General features: G+C 42.3%; 2 protein-coding genes across 3 annotated transcripts in view; both read left to right on the top strand.

Moving 5' to 3' along the window:
- Nucleotides 1-1,980: 1,980 nt before the first annotated feature.
- On the top strand, nucleotides 1,981-16,825 carry LOC103363837 (cingulin-like protein 1). Of its 2 annotated transcripts, none has more exons than XM_008290774.1 (19): nucleotides 1,981-2,053; nucleotides 4,292-5,284; nucleotides 5,358-5,452; nucleotides 6,947-7,052; nucleotides 7,161-7,244; nucleotides 7,335-7,483; nucleotides 9,338-9,479; nucleotides 9,574-9,786; nucleotides 9,875-10,081; nucleotides 10,221-10,325; nucleotides 10,434-10,586; nucleotides 10,804-10,974; nucleotides 11,231-11,383; nucleotides 12,992-13,081; nucleotides 13,898-13,981; nucleotides 15,532-15,656; nucleotides 15,932-16,040; nucleotides 16,139-16,302; nucleotides 16,395-16,825. In XM_008290774.1, the coding sequence occupies exons 2-19, from the start codon at nucleotides 4,307-4,309 to the stop codon at nucleotides 16,471-16,473; spliced, it is 3,207 nt and encodes a 1,068-aa protein (XP_008288996.1). In that variant the 5' UTR covers nucleotides 1,981-2,053; nucleotides 4,292-4,306; the 3' UTR covers nucleotides 16,474-16,825. The 2 variants fall into 2 exon arrangements, with proteins under 2 accessions (XP_008288996.1, XP_008288995.1); XM_008290773.1 differs by lacking the exon at nucleotides 1,981-2,053 and adding an exon at nucleotides 2,057-2,133.
- Nucleotides 16,826-17,687: 862 nt separating this feature from the next.
- aqp9a (aquaporin 9a) overlaps nucleotides 17,688-20,785 on the top strand; it is a 4,593-nt gene continuing 1,495 nt past the window's right edge. The window contains exons 1-5 of the mRNA XM_008290772.1: nucleotides 17,688-17,789; nucleotides 18,015-18,141; nucleotides 19,134-19,271; nucleotides 19,474-19,592; nucleotides 20,493-20,710. Coding sequence (XP_008288994.1) covers nucleotides 17,688-17,789; nucleotides 18,015-18,141; nucleotides 19,134-19,271; nucleotides 19,474-19,592; nucleotides 20,493-20,710 — 704 coding nt within the window. The remainder of the gene's footprint in view (nucleotides 17,790-18,014; nucleotides 18,142-19,133; nucleotides 19,272-19,473; nucleotides 19,593-20,492; nucleotides 20,711-20,785) is intronic.

The following is a 20,785-nucleotide window of genomic DNA, read 5'->3' as shown; positions in this document are numbered from 1 at the left end:
TGAGTCTGATTGGTTTGTTATGTAGAAGCTTAAAATACACTCACATCTATCATCTATCTACAGTATACTAACATGCCAAGTCTCAGTTTGACTATTTCCTCATGTTAACAAACATTTTTTAACATAAAATCTATATTGAAAATAAAATCTCCCAACATGGAAACTCAAAACAGTGAATGTAGCTGTGATCACTGAAACAAAACTGAGTACATCTTTGATTTTCAGATCATCTTAAATGCATCAACATGGTCAGGAAGTTCCCTGTAAACACCAGAACACTCAGTTTTACACTTTTTGACTTTTAAATTTTCTACATCGTGGCTCTAAATGAAAAAGAACTGACAGAGGCTCTAAAAAAAATCTGATTGTGAGACCTCACAAAGATGGGAAAAGATACAGGAAGATTGATGGTCAGGAGATATAGTACAAGAGATAGAACCACTAACCAGAACCGCAGTGGCTGTCTTTCTGAAACGACACTGGGAAAAGTGCACTGCCTGCATCTAGCTTTGAAAAACAGACAGGCAAGTGCTTCAGACTTGGTACAACGGTTATCAATGGAAAAGTGGAGTTTCTGTTACAGCTCAGACAGTGTGAAGGACACGGCATAATGTCAACGTCTGAGGGAAGTTTCCAAGAAAAAAACAAAAACAAAAACCTTGCTTGCTCTTTGACACAAACCTGCAGGAATAAACTTTGCTAAATGGCATGAAAAAAAATCCCTAATGAATGTTCTTTGGTCACATGAAACCAAGATAAATTTGTTCAGCTCAGATGAGTTCCAGCATGTTTGTTGTGAACCTGGTCAGGACTGCCAGTGAACGCACAGTCCTGAGAGTGGAACACAGGAGTATGATAATATGGGCCTGCAAGTGTGTGGAAAGGGTTGGGTCGAGGACATCTGAATGCCTGTGGACATACCAAAATGCTCTTTAACAAGATCTTGGCAGTGGAGGAATATTACAGCATGATAATGAGCCGAAGCACATTGCCAGAATCATACAAGAATTCTAAAGAAGAAAAAAAGTGAAAACCATGTTCTGGACAAATATGCAAGTGTTGAAGCAAACAGGACACATTTGGGGTATTTTGAAAGACAAGAGCAGCAAAAACCCTTCAGTAAAGAACAGTTTTCCAGAAATTTGTGAAACACTGTTGTCCTCCATGTTAAAGTTGGCAAATATGAAATATTAAAAACTAAAATATTAGAATTTTACTGCTTAACTTCTTAAGATCAGACACATTTTGGGTTATATTATCACAGTAGTTTTTTTTATTATTATTTGTTTTTATTTTTATTATTTTAGAATTATTATTATTTATTTTTTTTTTTAAAGTAGATTTAAAAAAAAATAAATTTTAATATATTTTTATTTTCTTTATATTTTTTTTTTCTAAATAGAAAATACATATGAAACAAGATTTCGTAAGAGGTTAAAGCGGACTTTATTTTAATCAAATTTCTACAACAGGGCCTGTATTTTTTTTAATATAGTAAACTGTTAACTTTTAATTTGATATAAGAGCAAATGCCTACAGAATGAATGCAGGTATTGTAACGTGATATAATTTTGAATTATTTGACATTCAAGTGATTTTGAACACTCACATACAGTATCTTGTACACTGAAAGGCCTTTTTTTTTTTTTAAATGATCATTTATGTGTGAAAACAGCAATAAGAAGTAACTGACACTGAATCTAAAAGAAAAAAGGGGGAAAAAAGATCCAGAAAGTTACAAACATTTTGCAAAAACGGAGGAAAGGCTTTTCCAAAACTTCAACCTCTGACAGTGAAAAAAAAGAAGTTATTAGTATTATTATTTTATCATTGTCACCCACATTTACAAGGCTTGTATGGAGAGAAGTCAGGTTTTTATTCTTAATAAACAAAAAGGACCAGCTTTGGTTGGCTTTGCAGCAGCAGTGTGTGCTGGATGTGACAGCAGGCAGTGAACGCCTCTCTGAGCGGCCGGGGAGGACCGTGTCCGGGCGGAGGCAGGACAGTCTGGTCGGACGGAGGAGGAGGAAGACTCACAGCAGACTCACTGCGGGTAAGTTTCTGATCGATTTCTTCACGATCGAGGTTTCCTCAAACGTATCGATCTTTAGGCTTCATCTGCTGCGATCACTGGTGAGTTTGCGGATCTTATTCTAACTTTTTCTCCTTCATCCTCTTCACTTCCTTCTGTAACCGATAACAGGACGCGGACTTTTTTTTAGGGATTTTTTTTGCGTTTACGCCTTTATTAATGGATATTTTTGCCGGTTGTTGCCTCTTTTGTTGTGTTGAGGTGAAGTTTATCAGGTAAAACATGATAAACGCAGATCAGCAGGAAATAGACTGAGTTTACCTGCAAGTGACAGAAAACGTTAATCAGCAAAACACAACTTGTTCACGTTGAAGTGAACGACAAAAGTGCAGAGATGTGATCCAAAAACATATTAGAAAACACTGTATAAAGGCTTGTTAAGGATAATACATCATTTGCAAATAGTTCACTGAAAAGTTTTAAACTGTTAATAAGAATCTCTTTCAGGTTGCCAGGTTGACTTGACATTTGCTGTCTTTTTAATTCATTAGAAAGTCCCCTTAAATGGGTTGTTCAACCACCAAAACTACTTATTACCAACTTACATGACCTGAACTGTCCATTTAAAGGGTTTTTGTTATTAATTAAGGAATTAATTAAAAGCACAAATCAAGTATTACCATGAAGGAGGACTTTCTTCAACCTGGCAACCCAACCCAACTTAAAGCTGATCTATGAAGTTGTTATTATATACTTACAACCTCAAACTTTCTATTTGATTAGGGGATGCCCAGCTGGTCTAGACATTCACAGGGCTTTAATATAGATTTGTAGGGTTTAGATTATTGCTACGTTAACATTATATCCACAGCATTAATAACACTATAAAGTCTAAACCTCAATATTACACTTGGTGGGTTAATTTGTAACATCAATAATTTTCCTTTTTCCTGGAAAGCACCATGCAACATAGCTGCTGTTTTAAACTGGCTGTATAAATAATGGTGGCTTGATTTGACTTGACCTTGTAATTGGACATAATTATTGCAGGTTTGACTCTAGACGCCTTTGTTTCATGCCGTTGCAGTACAGCGCCAGTCAGCTCTCCGATAAAGACACTAACTGCAAGAAAAATATTCATTTTGTGATGAAATTAAGGGCTAGTTCATGAGGAAGGAGGTTTTTTGTATAACCTGGCAACTCAGAAAAATCAGCTTTTTAATGATTTCAAATTAGTTGTGATAATGTTGATGTCAGTCATGGGTAGTGTTGGTGGAATAAAGGATCAGTTATAATGACGTTTGACCCTTGACCACATGTAGTAAACTTCTTTTTACAGGTTGTCAACTAGTTTGCGTATGGACAACTTTTGGCTGTTTTGTTGGGTTGTTGTTGTTGATCCTGGCAGTGTTGGTTATGTTTTGATGCCCAGAATCGGCTCAGTCAAGGTTAGGTCTGCCGCTTTGGTTGGGGTGATTGTAGCCCCATGCTGGCAGTGTCAGGTCAGTCTCAGCATCTTTGCCAATGTATTTGGGTCTATTCTGGGGTGCTATTCATAACCCAGTTTTGTGGGGCAGCCATTCAGAGGTCAAATTAATGATCTGGTCTTTGTGGGGGTAAACCACTTTGGCCACCTGGCTTCTAACAGGTCACAGTAGTGCTTGATGAGTAACTACTAACAAAGCCACTAGTTACAGCTTGTATACCTTTTGTACAGCGAACTGTCTCAGAGAAAGGTACTAATATTGTTGCTGAACCTATAAATGAGCTGCAGTGTTATTAATGACAGTGACCAGGCTCAGGATGGGGCTCTTAAGCAGATACCATGTTGTTAGCTACACAACATCTCTTGTGTTTGTGTGTTTCAGCCTCACAGTAACGTATTTGTTGTAATTTTCCTCAAGTGGTAACCATGAAGTGGGTGACGACACCTCAGCGACCCCGGCCAGTCGTAGTCGTCATGCAGTTGGCTCAGCGTGAGCTGTACAATAGTAGCCTGTCATTAGCACACAGAAGGAGCTGTTTTCATTGCACAGCAATATCAGGCTCTCGTCAGTGTCCATTTATTCTGCCTTTATGTTGGATGAGTGCAGCTGTGTGAGGAGCTCCCTGGATGTCTGTCCCACCGAGGCTCCGGCCCTGCTCCAGTGTTGTGTAAACAGCTTGACCAACCCAAAGCATCAGTTTTCAGTTCACTCTCCCATGCAGGTCCGTCTCCTTCAGTGTCATTTTTAATATACCTGCCTGTGTTGTCACCAGTTCGTCAGAGTCAGGATGGAGTCACACAGACCGAGCGGCTCTCCAGACGTCAGGATACAGAAGGGCTACATGCTGCAGCACAGTCCCAGAGGCAGCCCGGACAGCCTGTTTGGAGTGAGGGTGCAGGTCCAAGGGATTAAAGGTCAACCTTTCGTGGTTCTGAACAGTCCTGGTCAGGAGAGCCACAGGGACATTTCTGTCATCACTCACCAGGCAGGGTACAATCCAGGCATGGTGAGGAGGTCTGTAGATGAAAGACACTCTCCGTCCGCAGCACAGAGGACGGGGAACTCCTCTGCATTTCATTATCAGCAACACCCAGAGATCCTGAGACCTTATGACCCAGAGAGCAATAACCTGAGCCAAGTCATTCCTTCTCAAACAGCCTCTCGACCTGGACAGCAACACACTGGCCTTCTCCAAGAGAAAACCCAAACTACCAACGGTTCCAAACCCAGGATCCCTCTGCCTGCCGAGGGCCCTGAAGACCCAGCTGAGGTGACCAGCAACAAGACCCCTCTCTCTAGTGGACACATTCCTGCAAGAGCCCCCAGCTCAGTGGACACAGACTCCATCATGTCTGTAGGAAAGCTAATAAGCCAATTCAACAGCCGCCAAAGGAGGGGGAGAGGTCCAAGGAACAGGCTGGACCCGGAGGAGTGTCGGCGATCACGCAGCGTGGACAGCGGACGGACCTCCGACTCCTCCTCATCCTCCTCTTCATCCAGCAGAGCCTCGTCTCTGAGGGGCATCAGAGGTGAAACCCCAGGTGGGATTTATCCTCCCGGATCAGCCCGGGCTCGACTCCTCGGTGGAGAGACTGCTTTGGCAAGCAAAAGGGAGGAAAGCAAGCCAAGCATGCTGTTTAAAGGACATAACGGCAAAGAGATGGAATCTCAGCACGCCACAAACCTGCTTCACAGAGCAGAGAAACCATCCATCTCCTCGTCGTGTGGGGACCAAACCGGCGAATCTGATGACAGAGATGCTCAGGTAAAGAGTTTCGTTTTAGGGCAAAGTTGCCATTTAAAAGATTGTATTTATTCGCTGTATGTTTTCTAACCAGGTCACTCCTGATCTTCTGAAAGGACAGCAAGAGCTCTCAGTAGATCCAACTGAAGACACAACTAGACAAATACTGTTCACTTACCTGAAGGATGGGTAAGTGCTGCTCAGCTTTCCATACTTTAAGTTAATGTAATTGTCAGACATTTTGGGAAACATAAGGCTGCTTTCTGCTGCAGGAACTCAAGGCAGGTGTGGGGTGGTATGAACATTTACAGTAACATCCCTATAACTGGCCCTCTTAGCCTTTCTCTTTCCACTGTGGGTTGGATCTGACAGCTTTGACCACCATGTCAACTCCAAATGTGTCAAAACAAAAACACATAGTTAAAGCATGATACTCCAATGGAAGGTTTGTTGTCTTATGGCACAAATTAGGGTTTTAGGTTAAGTATGTTATGTTTAAGACGGGAAGACTGTTATTTGATGAAGATAGGGCAGAAAAATGGTTGTTGACCTCTTTGAATTTGACCAAAGTCGCACAGCAGTGTTCCACCTTGGAGTAGGTACTTTTTCTCCCTGAAAACAACTTTGAAAGACTCTTTACCAGTGGTGGATCCTGCATTTGGAGCAAAAGGCTGTGGTGACCCTAAAACTGTCCTGCAGTGGAAAACAGCTTATGGTTACTTAAACTCCCACATGCTGAGCTTACCATAACGACAACTTTATTTGTATTGCTAGGTTTTAAACACAAAAACTGCAATTAGTTACAAATTACACCTACCTCCAAATCTGAAGCTCCCTAATCAACACGTCAGACCTTGTTAATGTATCATATACAGCAACAAAAATGTTTAAACAAAGCTGTCGTTATTCCTTCACTTGTTGTATTAAGAGCTGTAGTCTAACAAACACAATGCAACCTGTTAATTTGGGAGCTTTAGATGAGCTGGTAGGCGACTTTTGTTACATTTTGACAAAGACAGGCCAGCTGTTGTCCTCTGGTTCTACTTTTTATGCTAAGCTAAGCTAAGCTAAGCTAAACAGGTTGCCAGCTGTAGCTTTATATTTGGCAGATAGTTTTAAAGGTGGCACTGATCTTCCTGCATAAATCACACACACAAAAAAATGTGTATTCTGTCACTTTAAAACACCCTAATGAATGACTTTGCATTCGTGCATTCAGGTGATTTCCAATAAAAATGTAATGTTTTTTATTTTTTTTTAGATTTTAAATAATACTGTGTCTTTTTTACGCCCTGATTCAGAAATGAGCTTGTGGTTGTGATCATGCAGCGCAGTCAGATACACTCCAGCTGTGTGAGCTCAAACACGCAGTAGTCAGGAATGCAGAGCATGAACTTTCTCTCACTGATAAAATATCTCCTTCACACGGAAAATTCTGAAGATCTCCCAGTGCCTGTGTTGTGCCATTTTGAAAAATGTGCTGAGGTAGATTTATTAACTGCTGTTCATCGCTGAGTGAAAAAGAAAAGTTACACATTTTCCTTTCTGCATACCAAACCTTAAACAACTCTGCACCGCTCAGAGGTCACGCACTGCCACGCTGTGTCTTTGTTTATTTGACAACTGATAAAAATTTCAGTTTATGCTGTTACTGTGTTTGTAAAAGTTTTTCTTGCTTCCCAGGACGACTGACGATGACCCCACCACCCAAAGAAAAGTCAACCTGCTGCTGGAGAGGATCGACAAGCTCAAGTGGAGGACTGCTGAGAATGTGGAGGAGGAGAACAAAGTGAGTGTTGGCATGAGGTGTTTGCCAGTGTTCAGCATGATTTAATGCCTTTGTCTGAAAAACTCCTGATGATATTGTGTTGCTGGACGTGTTTGTTCAAATATGCAGGACGTGAAGCTGCTGCAGGAGAAACAGGCAGCACTGGAGAAGGAAGTGTCGGAATTAAAGCAAAGACTGGAAACTGAAATGAAGGTGCAGTGCAGCCCCATCCTGCTGATTCACAACTCACTTCCGGTTGCTGTGACTGATGGTGTTCCTTTCTGCCGCTGTTGTATTGTGCAGAATGAAATGACCCTGGCCAAAGCCTGTGAGAAGGCGAGGACAGAGAAGAAGAAACTTCAGGAAGAGTTGACCAAAAGCCAGGCAGAGCTCTGCAAGCTCAGGGACAAAGTGGCTGAAGTTGATGCAGAACTTCAGTCCACCAAACAGCAGTAAGGATGTGAATTTAAATCTCTGCTTAGTGAAGATATTTAGATTTTAACAGCTGAAAAGAGGCTGTAGTTAAACTTGAAAGTAAACACAAACAGATAGAAAACTTATATGAACTCTCTAAACAAAGGGCTGGACAAATGAACTACTGATGGATAAATATGTCGTTTATTTGAGGGGTTCAGTGCCAAAGCGGGCCAAACCACAAAAAAATCCAAAGTTGAGTTTTATGGTTTTTTTTATGTGTTTATGGTCTACTAGGTCGTAGTGAAGTGGTCCAACCAACAGCCCACTAGTAATGTCACAATGTGACTTTGGAGTTTTGTTCATAATGGTTTTGGCATGAACATTTAGTGGCAGACTGAACCAAACCACAGGAATAGCTGACCATTATGTCACGGGCGCAGGTAGTTGCACGTGTTTATGATTCAAGATGGCTGACAGCGCCTCGTGAAAACTCAACTCGTAGGTACGCTAAGGTAAAATAAAAACTTAATTAACCGCCACCAAGCATCTATTTCTACCCCATGTTCCTCGAAGGTATCTCTAGTTCCTTGGGAAGACCCATGTAAACTCTTCAGTGCTGTTTAGCAGAGAAACCTTGAATCATTTTATTTTCTCAAAAAGTAGAAAATATGGTATGGTATGGTATGGTATGGTATGGTGTGGTATGGTATTGGCACTTAGCAAAAGGAAAGGCAAATTAAAACGTAAATAAGTCATAACAAGGTAACTGTTTCTATCTCTGGACAGTGTTGAAACATCTTTGGATGCATATAATGACTCCTTCAACAACCATGATCCTTTTTTTTTTGCAATACAAAATTTTGACCCCAGTTTTCTTTAAAACTAGTAAATGTGGTTTGGCCCACTTTGGCACAACCCCCCTCATTTGTCCATAGACAGACTCACCGGTTTGACACAAATGGTCAGTGTGTGGTTATTTACTCTCTTATGAAACGTCAGATGTGAAAACTAGAAACAAATGTCTAACGTACTTTTGGTTATTTCTTGACTTCTGAAAGTCGCTGCTCCTCAAGAAGAAAAAGCCAGAACAGGCTTTTTGCATCGATTAACTAAACGAGACCTAAAAATTAAATATTCGTATTTTCTGTAGGCTATCTTTTGTCCCATGTCTGTTGTTGTCATGCTCTTTTTGTGACTTCAGAATTTTCTGTGTCGAGGTCTCCCTCGAATAAGAGATTTTTTATCTAAAATAACTTCCTGGTTGAAAAAAGGTTAAATAAATGCAGAATAAATAAATATTGCATTGATTAGTGATTAGCTTTAGAGGTGCTGATATGTAGATTTTGTTACCTTTGGGCAGAGCCAGGCTAACTGTTTTACTGTTTCCATGCTAAGCTAAGCTAACTGCTTGCTGATAATAGATTCATACTTGGACGTGAGTGCTGCATCATGCAACAAAACAAGTTGTCATACTCACTAAAACATCAAAACTGTTCCTTTAAATGATGCTCTCAACATCTAGTGCCATTAGACAGAATGTAGTTAATACATTTATGTCTTTTTCATGAATAGTGAAGCTGCTCTGAAATGTAGAACCAAACAGACTGCCTTAACTCAGTGTTCTGTTCCGCTTTCTTTACTAAGCCTCTGCTCAGACTCTGGTCACTCAAGTGAACTGTGACGTATGATCGGATGAAGGTCATTTGACTGAAAGCTGAGTCAAATACGTTACAGTCAGGTTTAAGTGTGCAGATGTTCTTTTTAAATTTGCTTCTACTTCAGTGACTTTCAAGCAAAAACATGAGGAGGTTTCTGTCTTTGATATAAAGTGTGGAACTAAAGTATGTCGTTCCTGCATATTTCTGATTTTTTTCCCCCCATGTTGTCAGGTTGACTCACATGAAGGCAGATAAAGAAAGATCTAAGGCCGAGATGAAAGACCTTCAGCAGCAGCTCTCTGAGATGCACGACGAGCTGGACCGAGCCAAGAGGGCGGAGGTGGTAAACACGCAGAAAGAAGTCCTCCTGCAGGTAAATGAAACCACAAGAACAAGAGACTCCTCACAAATCAACAGCAGCTGTAAAGTTCGTTCACTGTCGTTTGTTTTTGATGGGTGTCTGTCAGGACCTGGCGCAGCTGCGTGTCGACTTCCAGGAGATGATTCAGGTGAAGGAGGAGCAGGAGGAGGTGCTGCACCACACGGAGAGGGAGCTCAGCGCCCTGAAGGGGGCACTTAAAGAGGAGGTGGAGACTCATGATAAATACATGGCTGCTCTGAAGGAGGAATATGAACAGGAGCTGGAGAAGCTCCTCGGGGATTTGGAGCAGGCTAAAGAGGTAACAGGAAAGATGTGATTTGCTCTGATATCAAACAGGTGTAACGTGGGTTGCTTTGATGTTTATCAGCTGCATTTTCATTTCTCAGAGCAATTCTGTGCTGGGCCAGAGGAAGGTTGAAGCAGAGGAGGAGAGAGGTGCAGCAAAGGTGCAGCTGAAGGAGCTGAGCCAGGACAGAGATGTGCTGAGAGGAAAAGTGCAGGAGCTCAACAACAAGGTGGATCAACTGAGTCAGGCCATCCAGGAGTCCAAAACCAACGAGAGGCTGATGGAGCAGAGAGCGAAGCAGCTGGAGGTGGGGAGAAGCAGTGGGAGCAGACAAATGTTTGATACAAACACGAGTAAAATACCTGATTTACTTTATATTTTATTTGTTTCCAAATTATATCAGAGTGAAATGAAATCTGTTTTTCCACGTCCTGTTTTCACCTCAGAGGGAAAAGCAGCAGGTTGAGGAGATGCTGATGGAAGTGAGGAGGAACGAGGAGGAGATGTGTCAGTCTAACCAGTCACTGCTCCTTCGTCTGGAGGACGTGCAGGTAACAGGGCAAGAGTGTTAAGAGAAACAAAGCCTGAATGGCATACAACGAATGATATCTAGACATGAGATGAGACACAGTTCTGTTCTTTGTGTTTTCTTCTGCCAGAGTAAGCTGACCAAACTAAACTATGAGCACAGGGACCTGAAAGAGAAGCTCAAGGAGGAGAAGAAACAAATCGAGGAGCTGTGGAGGACAAAAGCTGAACTGGAGGATGAGAGGAGGCTGCAGGACAGGACTGTGGAGCAACTGCAGAGGAAGGTGAGAGGTGGAAACATACTATTTATTAGGCTTCAGGGCGAAATTCAGCATGTTTTTGGAGCCATTCGAGGCCTTAAAGTCTGTTATGTTGACCCTGAAACAACATGAGATCAGCAGAAACTGCTGACGTTTTTTTGTGCTTGCAAAGCTTCTCTCATCCCTTCATTTACCCAAAGACAACCACGTATCTGAGCTCTTTGTTTATCTGTCTGCTCAGATGAACAGCATCATGGAGGAGTGCGAGGCGAGTACAGATGTGCTTCAGAACCAGGTCGACGAGGCCAAAGAGAGGAGTCAGAGGGAGTTGGCCGAACTGCGGAGACAGCTGCAGGAAAAGGGAGCAGAGCTGGAGAAATCCAGACAGGCGGCCAAAAAGCTGCAGGAAGAGGTGTGGTGCTCATTGTCTCCCTGATTCACCAGTACGAGGGTTCAACTGTCTTAGTCACCATGAAAACAATAAGTCAGCTGCAGGGATTTTTCCCTCTCAGTAGGGGAATCCTAAACCAAATGTTTTGTTTGACATGAAATTAAAATCAAGTGCTATCAGGCTTAATAATTTCAGATTTATCGCTGCCCAACACCCGATATTGTGCGTTTCTTTATCTTGATGTATATGTTTAGTCTGAGGTGTGTTTTGTGTTCAGCTGCTTCCTCTGGAGGAGGACCTGCGTCGGTGTCGCAGGGAGCAGCAGGAGGCCCAGCAGAGGGGCCGGCAGCTGGAGCAGAAGGTGGAGGAGCTGGAGGAGAGGAGTGCTGCCACGGTGGACGAGCGAGATCGACAGGTCAAGCTCATGGAGGTAAACATGTCAGGATGCTCCACATCACCAAAGCCAGGAAATTAAAAAGATGCTAAACGTGTATCCAAATGAAAACCATCTGCATCAACATGAATGTGAATTAATAGTTACTTTTTGATGAAAATAGAAACAAAAAGACAAAAACACATCCACATACTGCTGCTGTATCTTGGTCACAATCATTTTATTCATCACTGAAATGACAACAATTAACAAAACAACATTAAAACCACCTGATTAATATTATGTTGGCTCCATTCATGCCCCAAGAACAGAACAGCTGGGTGCATGGACACAGGATCTTTGGGGTTGTCCTGTTGATTACAGCACTAGGACGTTGGCAAGGGGATCCTTTGGGTCCTGTGGGTTGTGGGGTGGGACCTCCGGGGATTGGACTTGTTCTGGTGCATCTCACGGTTGCTCAATTAGCTCGGACTCTGGGGAGTTCGGAGGCCGTGTCAACACCCTGGACTCTTTGTCATGTTCCTCGAACAGTTTTTGTGGATCGGCAAGGCACATTGTCCTGCTGGGGGGGGGCTGCTCGGGTGGTGCAAGAATGTAAATTATATATGATAATTCAATGATGATATATTTTATATTATTAAAACTGTATTTTTGCTGCATTGTATCCAAACTTCTTTATAGGTGCTTACAGGAGGAGTTACAGTTGTTGACGAATGCATTAAAACACTGACACTTGATAGTTGAGTGATTTGGACTCAGACAAAATGGGTGCAAATGCCATCTGCAGTCCTTAGTTTGATTCCTGGCTGCTCTGGTTCCACAAATTTTCTGTCTCTTTCCACTGTCACTACCTGAAAAATGCATAGAAAACCCCTCAAACAGCGACATTACATCATGTTCTAAACCGTTTTTAAAAAAAGTGTTTGTGACCCGTTTATACATTATAAATATGTGGGCCTAAAGTGAGGTATTATTAAATTGTGCTGTTGTTCTGTAGTTTTCACAGATATTCACGAGGCCAAATCATATCAAATATCTCTGAGCTCAGCGTCAATCTAATCCCTCAGTAAAGCTTGAAGATTAAAATCTACCCGCAGCGGTATTACAAGATGTTTAGACGACAACAGTAATGTTCCCTGACATGATAGTTGCCAGAGTTCAGACTTCAATCACGTTTTCAAGTGTTTATCAGTTCACATGCCTGTATTTGTCACCTGCTCCTGTGAACTGTTGAAAAGAGACGTGGAAACAACATCTCACAGCTCGGCGCTGTTTGTCTTGTTGCTGATGACAAAACATTACACAGTGACACCAGTGTGCTCTCTGTTGACACTGCGTATCAACCGAGGAAGCTCGTGTTTACTGTAAAAAGTTATCAGACCTGTCTGGGTGTTCTCAGGGATCTTCTTTCACCTCCACCACCACCACTGTTCTTTGTTCAGCAGTCACAAACACACAGCGGGGGACAATCTTGAGTGTTTTTTTCAAACGCTGTCTTCTTCCTACTCGCTACCTTCTTTCTCTAATCTGAGTCAGACTTCTAGCCATGGTCTCAAGCGATAAATGGATCATGTTCTTTTCTAAACATCGCAGTGTAATGCCATATAAATTAACTTGATTAAAATGTGTTCCTTCTCCTCTCAGGGACGCATCGGTCAACTAGAAGAAGATCTTAATGATGAGCGCACCGGTGCTGACCGTCTGATGGAGCGACTTGACAAAACCAAAGAGCAGGCAGGTTTACTCCCTCGCTTCTTATTCATGCTCTCATTTTTGCATTAACTAACATTCATAAATTTCCCAAAAGGGTAGAAACAACCCATCAGTGATAGAATTACTGCCTGTCTCCAGTTGGAGTACTCGGCCCTGTGTGTGTTTTTATTATAAACAGATGTAGGGCTGCGTGCTCAGATTTCCCCTCAGACACTCAGTGAGCTGCTGATTGGTGTTTCCAACCTGGCCGTGAAACTGCTTTCCTTAACGCTCAGTCAGATCTCAGTATGACTCAACTCTTTCAACTTGATATACGTTTCCTCGTTTCTTCATAAGAGCCTCACATCTTCACTGCGCCTGTAAAGTAGGCCACCATTCATGGGAGCAAAGTGGTGCAGACTAATTGATAGAAATCTCTGTTTTGAGTGCGGTGCAAAGACAAAAAAAAAAAACCCACCAACTATTGTGAGCAGCTATTCACACTCCCTGCGCTGGGCCTCTACATGTTATTAGTGAGGAGAGCCTCTCTGTCTGATGTGGCCACGCAGATCAGACAGCATTTCCCCTGGTTTCAGGAGTAAAGCTGGAAACTTTTCATTTAGTCTGAAAGTGCATGTCATCAGGTTACTGCCCTTTTTAATAACATACTGCCGTGTTTTCAGTCAATATTGAAGGGATTACAGGTGAAATGCAGGTTCATATTTACCTTCACGGTTAGACGTGACAGCTGTTCAGGGTTCACATGTCCTTGTTAACTTAATGAACAGTAATGCTTTGCCATGTAATGTGAGCAAATGCTGTGTTTACAACCATGTTTCTTTCTTTGTTGCTTGACAGATGGATCAGATGAGGAACGAACTGACGCAGGAGAGAGGAGTCAGGCAGGACCTGGAGTGTGACAAGATGAGCCTGGAGAGACAGGTAATGATCCAGAGGTAAAACCATGTATGTGACATTCAGAACCACTGGATGTTGCTAAAGCATCAAATGAACACGTATGCCACGCTTTCCTCCGCCCTTCGAGTTTCATTTAAAACCAAAGATGCTGCGTACATGAGAACCAACAAAAACTAATTTCGCCACAACTATGACCTCACACTAATTCTGTAAATACACCAGAAAGAGCTGACTGTAAAGTTGACCTGTGACCTCCAGTCCATGTGCATCTGTTTCACCACGAGTCCTACATACAGACACACACATGGTAAAACAGAAACACATCGACCAACAAAACAGCAGTAGAGACTCTCACACTAAGCTTAAATAGAAGTTAGTCCACATAAATTTAGTAAATAACAAAAATAAAAGACTTCAGTTCAACACTTTGTTTTTCGGGGCGCCGGCTGAGCGCTCCGTCCTGAACTCCCATCTGCGCTGTCGTTTCCGCTTTTGCAGTGCTGTGCGCGAGGTCACTCCATCTGTTTTTAAACGTGCAGAGGGCCGACAGTTTCAAAGGGAAGGACTCACATGCACTAACAAGGACGCACAGCCGGACCTGCTGCCAAAACATTGAACTGAGGAGCTCAGATTACAATACACACAAAGGAAATGTGACTTCATCCTCTGCTTAGGACACCATTACTCCACTACATTTTGCACAGCAGCTAGCTGTTTCCTGCTGTATTAATGAAATCTCACATATAGAGCCTTTGAGGTCGACTTACTGATGCCACAAACTGTTACTGAACAAAGACGTGGGTTATGATCTTGTGTTTAAATACTGACATGACACACATTTGTGTTTTTTTTTTTTCATCTTTTAGTTATTATCCTAATAGCATGACGGCACATTAGCCTTGTAGCTCTTCCTCACATTCCTCCACCTTCTGAAACTACATGAACATAATAAACATGAGAACTGAATTGGTCTCTATGAGCAAACTCTATCTGTAGATGAAAGCCATAAAATGAGCGCAGTTTTCAGAAAGTATAACGTGTTTTTAGTGGTTTTGTGGAACTATTTCGGAAGTTATTTATGAAACTTAAAGCCCAACAGTGGCATAGTGTGATATTTAATGAGTAAACTGTCATTCTTCCAATCACATTTTGTGACTACCTGCCCATATCTGCAAGACATTGAAATGCAAAAGTTATTAGCAATTATGAATACTCTGCTGATGTCTAAATATTAACAGAAATGTACTTGAAACTGCTCTGTGGGGTTTTCTTGGTAACAAACCAAAGGTTTCCATTTCCGTTTATTATTACTCAACACAAACCACTGTGGGCATTCTTGAGTTCTAACGGATACAGAGAATGCATTTCCTTCCTGTTGCAAAGCGGATTATTTGTTCTTCCTACATTGATTAATTGCATGTGCTCTTTTGTTTTGGACGACAACAACAACAAAAAAACTGAGACCAACTCAGAGGAATAATTTCCCGTAAGGCTATAAAAGAGCCAAAACTCTGCAGGGTCCCTTTAAATGTAACCACATTGGTGACATTCTTGATTTGGTTTCCTCTTGTCAGAATAAAGACCTCAAGAGCAGAGTGACTCATCTGGAAGGATCACAGAGGACCAACCAGGATTCACTCGTCTCCAAACTTAACAGCCGCATCCAGGAGCTGGAGGAGAGGCTGCAGGGAGAAGAGAGGTGAGCAGCAGCAGCATGTTAAAATACGACCTCAAGACATTTTCTCATCAAAACATTTACAGACAGAAGTAGTCCGTATTAATGAGTGCAAGGTAACACTTTGGCTAATGGCTCCATCAGATACTTAGTGGTAGCTGTTGAGCAGTGAACCCACTCATATCACTTTCCCTGCGGTTGTAAGAGGGAGAGTCTCTCTCATCCGAACACACTGGGAAGGTGTTTAGTTACAGGAAGCTGCGGCAGCGATGTGATCTCTCCTCTGCTTTTGCTCTCAGGGACAACAACAGCCTGCAACAAGTGAACCGCAAGCTGGAGCGCAAGGTGAAGGAGATGAAGATGCAGGCGGACGAGGAGCACGTCAACCTGCAGAGCGAGAGAGACCAGGTAGACACTTCATTAAGAAAATGCGGCTATCATGAAGCAGTCGGGACTCCGGCAGACTTCACTCATGACTCACTATCCCACTTTTGTGAACTCCGCAGCTGACTCAGAGGCTGAAGACGGCAAAGAGGCAGATGGATGAGGCGGAGGAGGAGATCGAGCGTCTGGAACACGCTAAAAAGAAGTTGCAAAGGGAGCTGGATGAACAAATGGAGGCCAATGAGCAGCTTCATGGCCAACTGAGTGCACTGAGGAACGAGATGAGGTGACTATTCGCTTTCTGCTTCCTTCGTGTCTGTTACATCAACTCATGTTGTTGTGTAACTCCAGTGAATCTTATTTTCTGTGTGTTACCAGGCGTAAGAAGAAATCACCTCCCCTCATTAGGGTTGTGGAGAAGGACGCGAACGACATGGACGACTTTGGATCTGATTGACTGACTGATCTATGATTTTTAAAAACAACCAGACAGACATTTCGGGACTTTATTAAACAACGTTGAACTCACTGTGAAGAATCTTTGAAAACTTAATTCAACATAATTCCATTAACAACTCAGGTGTGACTTTATCATGTTTCCAGTTTGAACCATATGGCACCTTGCCAAGGCTGACCTCTTGTGGCAATATTTATAACTGCATTATCTGTCAAACCAGCACAACAACCCAGGCTCATTTACTCAGAGTGATTCTTTTTTTGTTCCCTAAGTTATTCTGCTGTTGTGTGAATTAAAAATGTGTAAACTGCAAACTTTAAACTAATAAATAAATGTATTAAAAGGCTTTTGCAACATCCAGTTGTGTTTATACACCTCCAGAAACCCATGAGGCAAGTGACCATATTTGGTAACTTCCTCTGCGTTCAATATGTCCACCCTGAAGAACCATGTGCACTTTGATTGAGTTTTTATATCAGTGCCAATATCACTACTTTACGAAAAATGTCACTAAACTAATGTTCCAGGCACTTTGTAAACGCTTTGTTACTGGTTTACATTGAACTCCACTTTGATTTATTTTTTGAGATCAGTGCCACTAAAACCACTACCCCAAGAAAAATGTCACTAAATGAACTTACCAAGCACTTTATAAATACTTTGTTACTGGTTGTGTAAGTATCATTACCTCAAACTAAAATGTTTCTAAAGAAATGTTTTTTTGCAGTTGGTTACTTTTTCTTTTATTTATTATAAATTCACTTTTTTCAACCATAGACGGCCAAGTTACCATATATGGTAACTTTATTAATCTTGATTTGCAACAGTTGTTTTCTTAAAAGTCACAAAAGTAAAAATATCTTGAAACATCCTTCAATAACACCCCAGGGTTGAAAGTTTCATTTTCCAAGTATTTCAAGGAATGCCCTATAAAGGCGTACAAGTGAAATAAATACGGGTGTGATGTTTGACTTCGACATAAACAAGGAAAATCACATTTGAGAGAAAATGTCAATCACCCTGTTTGACCTCTTCTGTGAAACTGTGCGTTGGTGAGGCTGAACTAGAGAGTGACAGCCATGATGGATCAATGGTCCGTGCTGAATGGCTGTGGCCGAGCAGAGGTGGAGATTTGACATGAGTCCTCCGATGAGCTCCAGAGGTTCAAACCACTGGACGCGTGACACTTTTACCATCTGTTGGCACGGCGATACATGGAAGTACAACACAAGAGAAGCATGAGGCAACACTGTGCTCTCAAACATGGAATATTCAAGGAATTCCTGGCAGAATTCCTGGGAACGTTTGTCTTGGTTGTAAGTAACATTTTTGCATGATGTATTGTGGGTTTTTAAAAAATGAAATGTTTTTCTCAGAAATCAAAACTGTTGCTGCATCACATAGTCTGTTTGCTTCACAGGTTGTTTCAGGTTACAGATGTTTACATGATTACTTGAATTGATTTCTTTGTGTTGTCCTGAAAGATTTTTAAGAGATGCAGCTGAAAACTTGTTGTTTTCCTCCTCCTCTCTGTTTATTAGTTGTTTGGCTGCGGCTCAGTCGCTCAGACCGTCCTCAGTCGAAACACCCTGGGCGAACCTCTCACCGTCCACATCGGCTTCTCTGTAGGCCTGATGATGGCAGCGTATGTGGCTGGTGGAGTGTCAGGTAAATGATTTCATGTCATTGCCAGCTCTAATCGATTATTTCTACTGAGGTCCAACTTATCTCACGTGGGCAGCAAAAGCCCAGCAACTCTGTTTGATATAGTACTTTGAATTCAGTGCATGTGCAACACAATGGTAATGGCTGGCATCCTGCCAAGTCAAGTGAAAAAAGTTTGAATATAGTTGTTACCAGTTTGTTTTTTGCATATTCAACACCTTTGCTGCCATATAATATAGTGTTTAGCAGCAACAGACTCTTCAATACATTTAAAATAATTCATAGTTAGTACGAGCAGCCCCTGCCAGAGCGTATAAAACAGTCTGTCACGGCTCTCTTGTACGTGTTGTAATGAAAACATTGTTACTCGTGAGACTTGCAGCTTGTAATAATATATTTTTATGGCTTCCTGTCCAGCCATGTGCCACCTCCACAGCTCCAGCGTCAGCCAGAACGTGCCACCTCTCAGTCCACATTCAATGAATATGCACTGCCCATTGATTTGTTAGCACTAGTCGGCAGCCTCTGTGGGGTCATACATAACCCTGGGCTCTAAATGTCCTGCAAAGCCCATTGATCAGAGGCTATACGTTCATCAGTCTATGACAGAGAGCAGACTCTCTGAAACGCCTCATGTGAGCAGCAGCTGCATCTGATGCCAAATCAAAGCACCAACAGTGTTTCATGTGGACACATCACTGACAGATTTCTAATATGTATGCTAAAAACAAACAACACTGCTGGGATGTGAGCATGGCTGAGGTAAAAATAAGAGCAGATTGTTTTTTGAGGGTGAATTTCTAATAAGTGACCATTATTCTGCCTCTTTGCACTTCAACATACATAATAAAACCCTGCACCGCCCCGAGGGCTGCTCCCCTTCTGCTGCCTCTCGTAAATGTGACGGCCTCACTAATGATGGAGAGGATATTATGCCAGATGCACCCCCACCCACTGCACCCCTCTTTCACTCTCTGCTTTGTCCTCTGTCCCAGGGGGCCATGTGAACCCTGCTGTGTCTCTGGCCATGGTGATTCTGGGCAAACTGAAGATCTGGAAGTTTCCCTTTTATGTCATCGCTCAGTTTCTTGGTGCTTTTGCAGGAGCTGCTGCAGTCTTTGGATTATACTACGGTGAACTAGCTCTTTTGTTTGTGTTTAACACCATGACAACTGGTAGTGATAGAAGTGATTACGTGCTTAGAGTCTCCAAAGCTTGGAATAAAGCCAACAGTTGGCTGTCACAGTGAAAATATTTGAGCCGCATGCTCATCAATACGAGGTACAAATGGATCCGCGTGCGCTGTTACAGATATCTATTATTATCTCCTCACAGATGCTTTTATGGACTTCACCAGCGGGATTCTGTCAGTGACAGGAATCAATGCAACAGGTCACATTTTTGCTTCGTACCCTGCGAGACACCTGTCAGTCCTCGGCGGCTTCATCGATCAGGTGAGTTCTGGCCCGCTGTGACCCAATGACCCTCCTCTCCATTGTGCACCGCCGCTCCCGTTCAGGCTCTAAATACTGCAAAGTCTGGCAAATGTGGCTAATGCAAAATTGATTGCCCCATTTAGTCTGAGAACACCCCCTCTTTTGCTTAGTTTTTGGGTCTAATGACCCATTTCCTGGCATTCACTGGAAGGTCACATCTACTTAACACCATTTTCAGGCTGTTTAGTCAGTGCAGCAGTCCAAAAATAACACGTCTGCCAACCTAGAACTGCTGAAAGCCACATCAGGTGAAGTGCTGAGATAAGTCTAATTAGTGGGGCTGCGTTGGTGTTAATGTTTCCTCTGTCGTTTCTGTGTAACGGCGGTGCTTAGAGGTCAGCTACAAGTTGCAGCCACTTATCTGAATAATTCATAGCAGTTAGATTTGAACACAAAAGATAAGACTTTTACATACCCAGCTAGAAGGATTCATATGCTGTAAATGTGACTTTAATTTCAGTGATCTTAAGTGTTTCAGTTGAAGGGAACTAGATATCATTTTGTGTTTGTTTAACCAAAAAGCACTGAGGACTACTATGACCTGCACAGAATCACAGACAATGTACCCAGTGACAACTATACAGGTTAACTCTGTAGGTTTTGATGGTTCAACATATTTGTTTGCAGTTAGAAAATTATGGTTATTATAAAAGATATGATACGGCTCTAAGACTTTCACGCATGTAGTGTAGAAGGCCTGTGCAGGAGAGGTAGGAAGCTAAAGTTCAATAAATACATGATACATAAATGCAATAAATAGCAGTATTTTAAAAAAAGAAAGAAAAAAAGGTCCTGTGTTGATTCTCTAGTGACCTAAACTCTGCCTTCCATCCAACCTGTGCTGCTCTGCTGCTGCAGGTGGTGGGGACAGGAATGCTGGTTCTGTGTATTCTCGCCATCATCGACGGTGGAAACATCGGAGCTCCTAAAGGCGTTGAGCCGCTGGCCATCGGTCTGATCATCATGGCTATCGGCGTGTCCATGGGCCTGAACTGCGGCTATCCCCTGAACCCCGCCAGAGACCTGGGACCCCGACTGTTCACAGCTGTGGCAGGATGGGGGATGGAGGTGTTCAGGTAACTGGGTGCCAGGATTCTGCTTTAAATACATTTGATGCATTAATTACAACAACATCATAGAGATAATGTGAT

The sequence above is a fragment of the Stegastes partitus genome, unplaced genomic scaffold (assembly GCF_000690725.1).
Source record: "Stegastes partitus isolate 25-593 unplaced genomic scaffold, Stegastes_partitus-1.0.2 Scaffold694, whole genome shotgun sequence".
NCBI lineage: Eukaryota > Metazoa > Chordata > Actinopteri > Pomacentridae > Stegastes > Stegastes partitus.
Note: the sequence above shows the minus strand (reverse complement) of the source record. Positions and strands in the feature narration are given on the sequence as shown.